At 41.5% G+C, this 15,240-nt stretch overlaps 1 protein-coding gene across 3 annotated transcripts in view; it reads right to left on the bottom strand.

The window, feature by feature from the left end:
- The window catches only part of GNAS (GNAS complex locus), a 223,367-nt gene that overhangs the window by 18,052 nt on the left and 190,075 nt on the right, over window positions 1-15,240 (bottom strand). For all 3 annotated transcript variants that reach the window (XM_077460240.1, XM_077460241.1, XM_077460242.1), the window contains exons 6-8: window positions 6,548-6,602; window positions 4,508-4,581; window positions 2,709-2,767 (exon numbers count right to left, since the gene is read on the bottom strand). In XM_077460240.1, the coding sequence (XP_077316366.1) occupies window positions 2,709-2,767; window positions 4,508-4,581; window positions 6,548-6,602 (188 nt within the window). The remainder of the gene's footprint in view (window positions 1-2,708; window positions 2,768-4,507; window positions 4,582-6,547; window positions 6,603-15,240) is intronic.

Genomic DNA, 15,240 nt, shown 5'->3' with positions numbered 1-15,240 from the left:
AAATACTTACAAAAATGTGAGGGGTGTACTCACTTTTGTGAGATAGTGTGTGTCTGTGTGAGAGTGAATGAGAGATACACACACATATACATACACACCACATATACATACAGTTGTGCTCATACGTTTACATACCCTGGCAGAACTTATGATTTCTTGCCCATTTTTCAGAGAATATGAACGATAAAACAAGAACTTTTCTTTCACTCGTGGTTAGTGTTTGGCTGAAGCCATTTATTATGGATTGTGTTTACTCTTTTTAAATCATAAAGACAATAGAAACTACCCAAATGACCCTGATCAAAAAAGTTTACATTCCCCAGTTCTTAATACCGTGTATTGCCCCCTTTAACATCAACGACACCTTGAAGTCTTTTGTGGTATTTGTGGAGGAGGCTTTTTATCTTCTCAGATGGTAAAGATGCCCATTCCTCTTGGCAAAAAGCCTCCGGTTCCTGGAAATTCTTGGGCTGTCTTGCATGAACTGCATATTTGAGATCTCCCCAGAGTGTCTCAATGATATGGAGGCCAGGAGACAGATGGCCACTCCAGAACCTTCACTTTATTCTGTTGTAGCCAATGACAGGTCGACTTGTTCTCGTGTTTGGGATCATTGTCATGTTGGAATGTCCAAGTACGTCCCATGCGCAGCTTCCTGGCCGATGAATGCAAATGTTCCTCCAGTATTTTTTGATAACATACTGCATTCATCTTGCCATCAATTTTGACCAAATTTCCTGTGCCTTTGTAGTTCACACATTCCCAAAACATCAGCGATCCACCTTCATGTTTCACAGTAGGAATGGTGTACCTTTTCATCATAGGCCTCGTTGACTCCTCTTCAAATGAAGTGTTTATGGTTGTGGCCAAAAAGCTCAATTTTGGTCTCATCACTTCAAATGACTTTGTGCCAGAAGGTTTGAGGATTGTCTCTGTGCTGTTTGGCGTATTGTAAGCGGGATACTTTGTGGCATTTGCATACTAATGGCTTTCTTCTGGCGACTCGACCATGCAGCCCATCTTTCTTCAATTGCCTCCTTATTGTGCATCTTGAAACAGCCACACCACATGTTTTCAGAGAGTCCTGTATTTCACCTGAAGTTATTTGGGGGTTTTTCTTTGCATCCTGAACAATTTTCCTGGCAGTTGTGGCTGAAATTCTAGTTGGTCTACCTGACCTTGGTTTGGTTTTAACAGAACCCCTCGTTTTCCACTTCTTAATTAGAGTTTGAACACTGCCGATTGGCATTCTCAATTCTTTGGATATCTTTTTATATCCCTTTCCTGTGTTATACAGTTCAACTACTTTTTCCAACAGATCCTTTGACAATTCTTTTGCTTCCCCATGACTCAGAATCCAAAAAAGTCAGTGCAACACTGGATGAAAGATGCAAGGGTCTGTCAGGTGTCCAGAAACTCATTGACCTTTTATACACACACTAATTACAAGCAAACAGATCACAGGTGAGGATGGTTACCTTTAATAGCCATTCAAACCCCTTTGTGCCAACTTGTGTGCATGTTATCAGGCCAAAATCACCAGGGTATGTAGACTTTTGATCAGGGTCATTTGGGTAGTTTCTGTTGTCATTATGACTTAAAAAGAGTAAACACAGTTGATTGATAAAAAATGGCTTCAGCCAAAACACTCATGGTTAGTGAAAGAAATGTTTTTGTTATTTCACTCATTAAATGCAAATCAATTTATATGTTTTTTTTGAAATGCGGTTTTCTGGATATTTTTGTTATTGAGTCTCTCGCTGGTAAAATAAACCTATCATTAAAATTATAGACTGATCATTTGTCAGTGGGCAAACGTACAAAATCAGTATAAGATCAAATATTTTTTCCCCCCTCACTGTATATAAAAATATACAAATGTACAGGATGGCTAACCTATCTTGATTTTCTCACAGTGGCCATTCAGCAAAGATGCTTCTCTGGCTGAAACAGCCACTAAGTACAGCATCTAGTATTCTTCTGATTACATATGATCTTTGAAATAGCATTAAAGGGGTTGTAAAGCTTTGTTTTTTATTTTCTAAACAGGTTCCTTTAAGCTAGTACATTGTTGGCTCACTTACCTTTTCCTTCGATTTCCCTTTTAAATGTTTTTTTTCTTTGTCTGAATTTCTCACTTCCTGTTTCTCCTCAGTAAACTTCACACCATCATCCGAGCGGTGTTTAGTCAGCCAGAACAGCTTACTGAACAGCTTACTGAGGAGGAACAGGAAGTGAGAGATCCAGACAAAGAAAACAAAGAAAAAACACATTTAGAAGGGAAATCGAAGGAAAAGGTAAGTGCACCAAGAATGCACTAGCTTAAAGGAACCTATTTAGAGAATTAAAAAAAAAAAAAAAAAAAATCGAACCTTTACAACCCCTTTAAAATGACAAAGCCACAAAAAACTTTCAAGGCTCCAAATAAATTTTACAGTAAAGAGTAAGGTCCCATTCAACCCTTATGTGCAGAAGAACTGATGGAAACTGATGTGCAGCATTCGAGTTTTATCCATGCTGCAGATTCACATATGATACCAATGTTGTGGTGTGAACAGAGCACATAGAGAACAATAGGAATTTCTTTTTTTTGTGTCCTTGCAGAATACGTGCAGAAAAACGCACATCTCTGTACTAGGTGTGAATGAGACCTAAATGTGTACTTGCAGAGACTACGTGACAGGTTGACACTGCAACTTATAACTTACCATTAAAGCACTGGATCCACTTTCTGCGCTCATCCCGCTGACCACCGACATCAAACATGCTGCAAGAAAAATGTAAAAGTCTTGAAGAACCCCAGGCACCAACAAATATGTAAATAAACACTCTGTCTTCACTTATATGCTTATGTCAATAGGTTAAAGTGGAACTTCACAATCAACATTGATTATGTTTATGCCTCAGGCTGCTAGCATTAGTAAATACATAGGAACATATAGCATATTTACTTTTTTCAAACTTTTTTTTTTATTTCAGTTGCCTCCTGGTTTCCAGGCCTAGGCAAATATTGTTATACAGGAGCTCTCGGGAGGGGTTTCCTCAGCTAAACACACCCTTCTGCCTATGTGCCTGAACTAAGGATAGATGGACTCTAGGAAGAAAATACTATAAAAAAAATACTATACAAATCATCTGCCCTTACTTAAGATGGCCAGAAATGCTAGGGGGTGTTTTTTCTAAACTATTTCTCAGCACAATAAAGCATTGAGACACGTATGGAGGAGAAGTTTGCTTTGAATTTTAGGTTTTTGATTTGTGGTGCTCAGATATAGTGTAGTTCCTCTTTAACTAAACTCCAATTAACTTGGGTAACTCCATAAAATCTGAGTTGCAACAGCAGTTGAAAGTTGCAATCTAGCCTAGGCTAGGTTCACACTGCTGCAATACGATTTTCAGTGCAATATTATGTTATGTAGTGCAACTTGGACGCTACTTAGTAGTGGTTTGCATATTTTATGGGGCCACAATTGTGCTGGAATTGCACCGCAGTACAGAAAACTTTTTCAAAATCACGCTGTGTTGAGTTGCATTGATAACGGCACCAATGAAAACAATGCGATTTCCATTGTCATGCGATTCTGTGCTACACATGTACCATCTGAAATCATACAAGTGTGAACAGAGCCTTGCAATTGCAGCGTTTGCTCAGTAAGCTTGTAGAAGTGTGTAGAATGGGGGAAAATAAGAAGGGATTCAGGATGTGTGAAGTACATTAGTACTTTAGAGAGCAGGAAGGTGACATGAAGTCTGTAGATTAGCAGGCTCTGAAGTCCATGGTCATCCTATTTATGCTATACATTCATAAAAGCCTTAAGCAGGCCATACATGGTCACATTTCAAACAAATTTTCCTTTCAAAATCAGAAAGTTCGTTATTTTTGTGATCCGATGATGCCACTATTGATTTTCAAAATTCGGCCGACCAAGCCTTCAATATCACCTCATGTTGCTACAGAAAATACTTTGTGGCCGGGAATCTTCTTTTATCTCCATAAATTTTCTTTTCTTATTACATTTCTCACACGATTCTCCCATCATCGATTAGAAAATCGTTTGTTTTTCAAACAATTCCCAACATGTCCGATTCCTCAAATTTGATTTCCGCACGAAAATCGGCTGTTGCTGCAGCCCACTAATGGTGCGAAATTCATACGAAAATTCTTAGATACGATTTTCGACAGAAAATTCTTTCGAAATTCGAACCGTGTATGGTCGGCATTATGCTTGGACAGCCAAGATCATTATTGTTATTCACTAAATGATCTCACAGGGTAGTTGGGAAGGTCTCCAGCTGCCTTAAATTCTGAACAAGCAACAGTCAGCCTACATCACACTATCTATTATGACACCATACTAACAGCCATATGAAAAAAAAAAAAAAAAATACATTTTGAATGGTTGCTAAATGCAAGAGCTACTATTCTTCAGGCATTCATGCATACCTGTCATTTGTTATTTTACAGAACCGAGTATAAGTGTATATATGAACTATGAGTGTTACTTACTGAAAGTTCACTTTGTCCACCTGAAACTTCGTTTCAAATATTCCTGATGTCAGGACTCTGCATCGTAGCAAGTCCTAAGAGAAAAAAAAAAAAGAAAGTAAGACCAGTTTCTAAGAATCAAGTAAAACTAAAGACAAAACAGTTTTTTTTTTAAGTGGTTGGAGAGCGATTAGAACACCTGCCAGGTTTTCACTGCTGTCTGTGTCCTCATTAGGGAGATTCACCGACTCAAGTTGTCCTGTTTATTGCTTTCATCAAGAGTGAAAGTAAAAGAAAATTCCAAATTTTGGGTTGTCACAAGAATAGGAAGAGAGAGAAAATCTTCAATGCAAAAACTAGTTCTGGTGACCACTACAGATTCCTTCATGTTGGAGGATTTTCCTCTCGCTTCCTGTTTTGACTATGGGACAGGAAAGAAAGGGCATCTCCCCAATGAAACAGATGCAAAAAATAAATAAAAAAGTAAAAGAAAGAGTAATAATAATAATGGGTTTTTTAACCCTCCCTTACTAAAAAACACTAAACAATAAGGTTTTCCTATTTTAATGAGTACAGGTCTTCTCTCTTACTAAAGACTGGTTTCTACTGTATTCTGAAAATCATTATAACCAAGATATTAAACCCATACTATTAATATAATAGCTCCTAAAGCAATGCAGGTAAACTAAGAAAATGCTGGGGGGGGGAGGGGGAAGGTGGATGGTCCCCTATATACTGGCCGTAAATTTACTGATCTGACCATTTTGACAGACGATTAAAGAGATAATAGTTGTTAAAGGGGTTGTAAAGGGAATTAAAAAATAACAAACATGTCATACTTACCTCCACTGTGCAACTCGTTTTGCACAGAGTGGCCCTGAACCTGGTCTTCTGGGGTCCCTTGGCGGCTGTCTTGGCTTCTCCCCCGCAAGTAATTTGCACGTTCACGTGAGCTCCCTCGCATGGCGAGATGCACTTGTGGGCACGCTCCCATGATACAGCCGGCAGCCCCAGTGCGCCGCGCCATTCAATGTGATTGACAGCAGCGCGAGCCAATGGCTGTGCTGCTTTCAATCCATCCACTCTAGCCAACCAACGGCCAGGCTGAGCGGTGAAGAGGATGTTGAAGGAGAGCGCAGGAATTTCGAGGGGTCAGGTAAATAAAACGGGGGGGGGGGGGGGGGCTGGCAATGTCAGATGTTTTTTCACCTTAGTGCATAGAATGCATTAAGGTGAGAAAATGTTTACCTTTACAACCCCTTTAATGTCCAATAGATTTTCAGGTCAACTGTGTGTTAGAGCTGCATGATTCTGGCTAAAATGAGACTCACAATATTTTTGCTTAGAATAAAGATCAAGATTCTCACCACTTTCACATTATACAAAAACATTTAGGCTAACTTTCCAGATTATTTTTTTTCACATTAAAGTATTTTTTCCCCAAAAATACTGGATTTGAAAGACAGCTGCGCAAATACAATGCAACATAAAATATTGCAACAATCGCCATTTTATTCTCTTGGGTCTCTGCTAAAATGATTATATATATATATACATACATATATATATATATATATATATATATATATATATATATATACATATATACATACATATATACATATACATATACACATATATATATATATATATACATATACATACATACATATACACACACACACACACACACAGATTTTAGAAATAGGTTTAGTCTTCAATTGGTTAAACTGCCCTCATCTACAGATAGAAGTTCATCCCTTTGATCTAAGAACGAAATGTTTTCTCCTCATCTCACCTGAGCAATGTTGTTATAAACTTGGCAGACTGCCTGTCTTTTTCCTTTTTGACAGCTGTCAGCAGCGAGCAGAGAACTCTCTGCACACAATCGGGGAAATGCTGTGTGCAGCTCTACTGTGTGCTGTATGGGGTGGTCAGTTCAAACAAATCAAATGGTCAGCATTAAAAATGGACGCCAGTCAATGTCAGACTGCTCTGAAGGATGATGGAGGACATTTTTACATACAAGCAGATTACTATGGTATATAGAGTTGCACTCACCTGGTCAGAGGGTGTGTAATCATTCTGTTGCACAATGTCGATTTTATCTAGAAAACTGGGTAGAGAAAAAGGGAAAAAAGAAGAACAAAGTGAGCTTAGGACTTCACCTTTAACAATTAAACAATGTTACATAAGCTCCATTCAGCTGACTCTTTATCAACATCTAATACAAGCTATTAAAAACAATCATACAATTTTAAACAGTGGAAACCGTTAAGGTTTGTTAATAATTACATTTCAAGTATGTTAAAGCAGGAGTCCGCCGGGACTCCGCGTTTTTTTTTTTTTTTTAAAGCCAGCAGCTACAAATACTGCAGCTGCTGACTTTTAAAATAGTGACACCTGTCCAGCGAAGCCGATCTCTAGATCGTCTCTCGGGTCCTGCCGCCGCCATCTTGGGTATGGGAATCAGGAAATGGAGCCTTTCGGCTTCATTTCCCGGTTCCCTACTGCGCATGCGCGAGTCGTGCTGCGCAATAAGGATGGTCCCCGCTGCCTCTGGGATCTGTGTGTTTCCCAGCAGGCAGCGGGGCACTTGCGGAAAGGGGCGTAATCTACGCCCCTTTCCGCAGAGAGCTATACCGGAAGTGGGTGCAGATACCTGTACTGTACAGGTATCTGCACCCCCCTCCCCCCTGAAAAGTGCCAATTGTGGCGCCGGAGGGGGGGGAGGGTTCCGATGAGCGGAAGGTCCACTTTAGGGTGGACCTCCGCTTTAAAGAAATACACGTGAATTTGTGCATAAATTGTTAAGAGAGGTTAAAAACCTAAAAGGTTTTTTAGTGTAGATGCTTTATGTCTCTAGCTATAGGACTCGGTACAGAAACGTTGCATAAACGCTGTGAAGTTGCTTGGGAGGAGTTCATTGGCTGCACTGCTAGACATGTCAGCTATCAATACAATTAGGAAGGATTGGTATGGGCAGCCAAAGACTCTGGGCACTACAAGTGGTGCAGATACAAGGGGGCTGATTTACATGGTAACAATTAGCTTCTAACTTCAGCTTGTTCAATTAAGCTTTGACAATAAGCCCACATTCACACCAGGCTGAATTGGCATGCGATTTGACATGTCAAATCGCATGCCAAATTGGCGGCTATTGCCAGCAATGGCATCACCCGAATCTGTGTGGTGCCGACTTTACGGCGCCGCACCGATTTCCAAAATTAGTTCCTGCACTACTTTTGCCAACTTTGGGGGCTGCTTGAATAGACATCTGTGCAGGAACCCGCACAGATGTCTGTCATCTCGCCCCCAAAGTCGGACTGCATTGCTGGTTTCAAATCATGCGACTTCAGCTGAACTTGCATGATTTCTATCCCGCATCAGTCTGAACCTGGGCTAAAACCTGGAAGGAGATTGGTTTGTAGGCAGAGCCTCACCAGATTTTGCACTCAACCTTTAGTAAAATAAACACCCAGGCATCTTTTCTGCAAACTGGTATATTTACAATATTGGCACATTTATTTCAATTCTGTTGGGTTAGCTGCAAAAAATAAAAAAAATAAATAAAAAAAAAATCTATTCACTTCCACATTGTATTCCAAATATTTCCAGACCACTCCTATTATTCTGAACGATTCTACTTAGGAGTTCTGCGACTATGTATTTACTATGCACTGCTGTGTCACATATTTCACAGAGCCTGCCTTCCGAACTACAGAGAAGATTTAGGAGGCAGTATAGAAATCATAGCTTGCAGGCAGCAAGGTATCATGGGAAATTTAGTCATAACAAGTATAAAACTTTAAAGCGGAGTTCTGCCTGGGAAAAAAATAAAAATAAATTTAAAAAGTCGAATATATGGACTCTTTCCTGTCCAAGGAGCCTGCAATGTCGGCACCCCAGACAGAATCTTCAGATGAGCTGTCGGGTGCTGCTACCACCATCGCCACTAAGGGAAACCAGCAGTAAAGCCTTTTTGGCTTCACGGATGTTCCCTACTGTGCATGCGCGAAGCCCGCTGCACTAATTGGCCCGGCGGTGGAGGAAGGTGGGCAAACTTCCGAGAGACTACACAGCGGCCCTGTCTCCGTAAGGGGGACCTATCAAAAAACAAAACAGGTCCCCGTAACCCCCACCCCCCTAAAAGGTGCTAAATGTTGCACTGAAGTGGGGGAGGAAGCAAAAAAAAAAAAAAAACACTCCTGCAAGCAGCATCTTTGGAGGGTTGTATACAGCGTTCCTGCCCATTGAAATCAATGGGGCAGTAAGGCTTTGCGGGCGGTTTTAACCTCTTTTCGGTCACTAGCGGGGGGATTAAAACCACCCCGCTATCGGCCGAATACCACAGCTAAATGGTGCTAAAAATAGCACAGTTTTACCACCAGTGCCCGCACCGCCCCAGCATGAAAGGGATCTTAAGGTAAGTAATCCATGTCAGGGTACTGAAGAGTTTTCTCCGACACTGGAGAGTAACTACTAGACCTATGTACCAATATTCTATTGCAAGAAAATATGTAGAATGTCAAGTGTCTTTGTGTGTTTTACTAAATCATCACATATGTGATTGATGATTTTTTTTTTTATCTCATGTTTTTCAATAAATACCTTTTTATATATATTTTCGTGTTCAAAGTCCCACCTAGAGGGTATTAATTTTTTCTATGTATCTAGGGATGTGGCAACTCACTATTTTGTTCTGCTATGGTGAAAGCATCTTTCAGTAAAGGTAAATAATCCATGTGAACAACCTACCAACTCACAGCTCAAAAACAAAACCAAAAAAAAAAAAAAAAAAAAAAAAAAAAACCCCCAAAAACCACATACAACACTACACATAAAAGCGCAGAGTTTCAGAAGCTTGTATTTATTGTAAGCAATAAAAGCACATGAATTCAGCTTTATTGAACTATGCCACTAAAAATACGAAGAGTCAAAAGTATTTTAAAGCTAAAAATGCTGGAAACAAAGATATTTGCTCACTATAAAATACTTCTTATGTTCCATTTACAGGTAGATCCTTATAGCAGGCACCTATAAAGGCCACAATCGTACAATGACCCATGTATTTGGGCCCAGAGAGAAGAGTGCACACACCTGAAGTTTCCCAAATCGGGGAGGAGCTAGATACGACGACGGTATAATGAGGAAACTCGGGGTGCTTGCTATACAGACTCCGAGTTATTTTACCCTGGCAACATTAAAGGTTTACTTTGACTTATAATGTGTAAAGAGTTCAACTCAAATGATTAAATTGAAAACCTATTAGCAATGTTGCTATTTAGAACATCTCTTGGTAAAATGCCAACCAACGCACCAGGAAAATATATATATTTTTTAAATTTATGTTGCTGGGCTGTAAAGCACATTCCTCCCACAATGAGGCAGAGGGGCAAAGCTGGCTATAGACTAGGGGCCTCCAGCACACACCAAGATAGCAAAGGAACACCTAGAGGGGCTCTCCATCAGACCCTCATCTCCGACATAGGCCCACAGCTGTACAGGTTACTGAAGACGATCACCAGGCACAATGGAGCGGAGAGGAGTAGAGGGAGAAAAAAAAAAATCACTGATCGGTTATCTCAAGTTGGACTAGTTGGAGAGGATAATCTAACTTTCCCAGTGTTACATTACAAACGGCCCAGAAATAGCTGCCCGCGCCCTGGCCTCCAGCTCTGTTGCCATGACAATGGGGCCACATTACTATAAATAGCTCGTCAGCACGAAACCTTGTGAGAGATCTCTGGAGCGGGGCCAGGCGGCAGAACAAAGATACATCATTTAAATGCTCCCCCACCCCCCCCCCCTTTCCAAAACCCACAATACACTCTTTATACTTGTGTAAATGTGAGCAGCCTCCTCCCAATCAGTCATTAGCGGCTGACAGGAGCTCCAGCAGGCCTCTGCACAAAGTATTGTTTAATACGCAGCAACAGCAATTCCTAAAAAAAAAAAAGTTTAGAAACACCAAAACTTAAAATCTAAAGCCGGCCATACACTGTACTAATACACTGTACTAATCTCCCTCAGTAGGTGGCCTTGCCCTGTTTGACAAAAGTCAAATCATTCAATCTACTTCTATAAAGAATATCCAGCTGTACAGCGCATGCATCCAACCAGACGCAGGCACTGTGCGGGTATATTGACAGCTGGCAGGGTTGGCAGTCAAGATACAAATGGGCACAGTGAGATTTGTTCATTTGCACTGTATAGCATGGACGGAAGACTCTGAGGTTTAGTAACATACGAACGGCATTTAAAGTGATTGCAAAGTTAAATAAGTTCATCTTAGTGGTGGCCATTAGTTTGTACTGTTGAAATATCGGAGAGGGGACACACTGAACACCTTTGCTGCGATGATTCTATATGCTGGGTGTTCGGTGCACCCCGGTGCCTTTAAGGAGGGGTGGGCTCCCTCCAGGATCATCTGCCCTCTGTCTATTCATTATAATGCATTTGCTTCCATTGTGGAAGCTCCCAAAATTTAGAGTTAGGACTACAGAAGAGGGGGTGCCTTGGCAGAGCTCTGCAGCTTACTCATGTATTTGCAAATGTGTGCAGACTAAACCCCCGTTTTTAACATATATTGTTAGACAGGATCATTTGGTTGGTTGCAGGCTGGTTGGTAAGTCGAGCTGGGAATTTCTCTGTTTTTTGTTTTGAATGCGTTGCCCTTCCATGTGGCTCCTTGCTGCAAAGGCCAGATATAGGCAAGGGCAGTGGTTATTTGTTTGAAAAGTTTATCTAAACCCAAGACTAAAACAGACAAGACAGTGGCTTCATTTGTTTTCTTCATTTTCACTATGTGATCCTACCAGTGACATGCTTCCTGTTCTGTCCTAAAGTCACAATCCTCACTCCCTATAGGAGTGTATAGTATTCTACGGAGGAGCAGGGCCCTTTTTGCAATTTGGCACTGCGTCGCTTTAACTGACAATTGCGCGGTTGTGCGACGTGGCTCCCAAACAAAATTGAAGTCCTTTTTTCCCCACAAATACAGCTTTCTTTTGGTGGTATTTGATCACCTCTGCGGTTAATTTTTTTGCGCTATAAACCAAAAAAAAAAAAAAAAATAAAAAAAATAAAATAAAAAAGACCATAAAAAAAAAAAAAAAACACGCAATATATTTTACTTTTTTGCTATAATAAATATCCCCCAAAAATATATATAAAAAATGTTTTTTCCTCAGTTTAGGCTTATACGTAGTCTACATATGTTTGGTATTAAAAATAAATAAACATTTACTATGTAAATGGGACTGGTAGTGAAGGAGTTAAAGTGGTGTTGCCACCAAAAAATTAAAACTGCTTAAAATTCGTAAAAAAAAAAAAAAAAAATTGGGAAAAAAAAAAAAAAATTAATGTTACTCACCTCTAAATACCGGTTGCTAGGGGGTCCCTCGTAATCTGCCTTCCTCATTGCCCGGGCTGGTGACATCACTTCCCCTCGCGCCGCACATTCACCTGGGACCTGTCATGTGTCCCAGGTGACTGTACGGCGTATCACGGCGCCCTGCGCCGCTCGCGCATGCGCAGTGGGTGCCCGGCTGTGAAGCCACAGCCGGGTGCCCACAGTATGCATGACGGCCACGCGAGCGGAGCGGGGAGCGAGGGGGGGGGGGGCTTCGTTCCCCCGCATCGCTGGACCCTGGGGCAGGTAAGTGTCCGATTATTAAAAGCCAGCAGCTGCAGTATTTGTAGCTGCTGACTTTTAATTTTTTTTTTTTTTTTTTAGGGGGTACCCCACTTTAACCAGGAGGGGGCACTGAAGGGGTTAATGTGTGTCCTAGGGATGCGTTCTAAATGTAAGAGGGACGGGCTGTGTGACAACACTAATCATCGCTTCCGATCACAGGGAGCTGTGATCAGTGTCATGTCACTAGTAAGAATGGGAAAAATGCTTGTTTACATTAGCATTTCCCCGTTCTTCCTCTCCGTGAGACGATCGCGAGTATCCCTGTGGACACCGAGTCCGTGGGACCAGTGATCACACTCGCGCGTGCCCACAATGTCGCGTCTTAAAGGGTAACGAACAGGTACGTTAATCTGGTTAAAGATGACAGAACCCCTAGGATCACTGGTCTGAGCAGGCTAAGCTTAAAGTGATGGTTATTTTTATAGAAGAATAACTGGGACTTTACAAACATGTTATATGTACCTGCTCTGTGCAGTGGTTTTGCACAGAGCAGCCCCGACCCTCCTCTTCTTGGGTCCCTCTGACTCTCCTGGCTCCTCCCTCCCATCGAGTGCCTCCACAGCAAGCAGCTTGCTATATTGGCAGCCAAGCCGAGACGCAGCCCTCTGTGTCAAACACTGAGCCCCAGTTCGGCCCTGCCCCTCCTCCCTTGATTGGCTGACTTTGATTGACAGCAGCAGGAGCCAATGGCACCACAGCTTTGTCTCAGCCAGTCAGGAGGGAGAGTTGCGGACGCCCGAGGCACTCGTGTACATTGCTGGATAGATGGAGCTCGGGCAAGTATTAGGGGATGCGGGGGCAGCAACTGCACACAGAAGGTTTTTATTTTTTTATTTTAATGCATAGAATGCATTAGGTTAAAAAACCTTCCGACTTTACAACCACTTTAAAAGGTGACAGAACTACTGCTGCTCTCCACAATAAGGGGGGGGGAGTGTTCTATAGTTCACAGAGATAACTGTGTCCAATGCGAACGGATAACCATGCAGCAGAGAGAACACAAGTCATCAGCTCACTTGATTTATGGAAGTATCAGCAGGTATTTTTTGCAATTATCAAACAGATAAATATGTATTCAATTGTATATTTAACAGTCCAAAAGGGAGCAAAGACGACTAAATGCATTGCCAAGGTTTACATGCACTTTAAGAGCATATACAGTAAGGTTAACCATTATAAATGTTTTATTTAATTATAATTATTAATATTATTATTAATATTAATAATGTATTTTTTTTTTAATATAATAAAGGACAGGGAGAAATATAAGTCACGTGAAATTAAACAACCACAAATTCTGAATATGCTGCAATACTGGCAGGCAGCTACCCAGGAGATGAAGAGCAGGCAAGTACATCAGATCTGTGACTATTAGGACTAGTTTACACTTGCTTCAAAACAAGGCTTCGAACAGGCTTTGTTAAAGCTCTCTGAATGCCAGTCAAAGCCCCTGTCACTAAATAAAATAGTTAGCTTACAGTCCTGTTTACACCTTGCGTTTGCTTTGCTTCAGCTTCGCTTCAAAAATTATACCCCATGACCCTTTTGTGGTGCTTCGAAGAGTCTTCAAAGCCTCCATAGAAGTCTATGACAAAACTCGCTTGAAGCACCTGCAGCTTTTGAGAGGCTTTAATTCAGCTTTAGCTTTGCTTTGATTTGGAGAAATTTGAGGTACGAGATATCCACATACACACAGGGGCTTCAACAAAGCTTTAACAGAGCATCAAAAACACATAAAAGCATGTTGAAGAGGTAAGCGCTTTAATGCGTATTGAAGCCAAAGCAAGTGTAAATGAGCCCTTAGGATGTAGATGAGAAAAATCCAGGCAATTCAGAGAGATAAACTGACTGGTTCAAAAGAAACCTATTAGTGGGGGAAATATGTTGGCTGCCATTGCCAACCACTTTTTTTTTTGGAAAATTTGCTTTCTTCAAATAAAGTTAGTCCTCAACAAACAAAACAAAAAAACAGCAGCTATGGTTATTTTTTCACTGTAGGGAAGAAACGCATGTGCACAACTGAGCAAGGGTTAGTTATAGCAAAGTGCATTTTAGAGACCGTTAAGAATGTCCACTATGCACATCTGACTGATCCCACACTCTATGGAAGGGGGTATAGGGCTGGGTCCCTGCACAGGCTAGGTACAACACAGTGATAACTTTTACAAGATCATAACGAATTTCATAAAAGCATTTTGTGCAGGTAAAGTAGATTCCTTTGCATTTATTGGGAAATATATTTATATGAAAAGTTTGTGTCCGGAGTTCAACTTTAAATTGCGCTGTGTCCATGGACACACAGCCCACACTGGAGCAAAGCAGCACGTGTGCCCCCATAGGAAGCAGCTTTCTTTCTATGGGGGGGGGGGTGGAGGAAGAAGAGGAGGAGGAAGAGGAGGAGGAAGAGGAGGAGGAAGAGGAGGAGGAAGAGGAGGAGGAAGAAGAGGAGGAAGAAGAGGAGGAAGAAGAGGAGGAGGAAGAAGAGGAGGAGGAAGAGGAGGAGGAAGAGGAGGAGGAAGAGGAAGAAGAAGAGGAAGAAGAAGAGGAAGAAGAAGAGGAAGAAGAAGAGGAAGAAGAAGAGGAAGAGGAGGAAGAGGAGGAAGAGGAGGAAGAAGAGGAAGAAGAGGAAGAAGAGGAAGAAGAGGAAGAAGAGGAAGAAGAAGAAGAAGAAGAAGACGAGGAGGAGTATAGAGCACTGGCAGCGGAGGAGGCAACACCATTGAACAGAGCAGGCACCTATAAAACCTATAGAACCCTTTCCCAGGTTATCATGGTAAGTGTACCCTTTATCCCCCATTCACACCAAATCAGATTTCAAAGCCGCATGTCAGTGTGACTTCAGGTGCAGCTTATCTGTGCGATTTCATGCAAGTCTCACCTGAAAATCTGCAAAAATAGTGCAGGAACTTCAAATGAATGCAGCAACGCAAAGTTGACGTCAATCGGAACAGTTCCATGGCCGACAACAGGGTGCAACTTGTCACGTTATTTGGACCTGTCAAATCGCATGACATGTGGCCTCCGGTGTAAACGGGGGAGTGGGGGATGGGGGGCT

The sequence above is a fragment of the Lithobates pipiens genome, unplaced genomic scaffold, assembly GCF_037356315.1.
Source record: "Lithobates pipiens isolate NorthernLeopardFrog02 unplaced genomic scaffold, aLitPip1_a1.2 Scaffold_28, whole genome shotgun sequence".
NCBI classification, from domain to species: Eukaryota; Metazoa; Chordata; class Amphibia; order Anura; family Ranidae; genus Lithobates; species Lithobates pipiens.
This window is presented reverse-complemented; position numbering and strand designations above follow the sequence as displayed.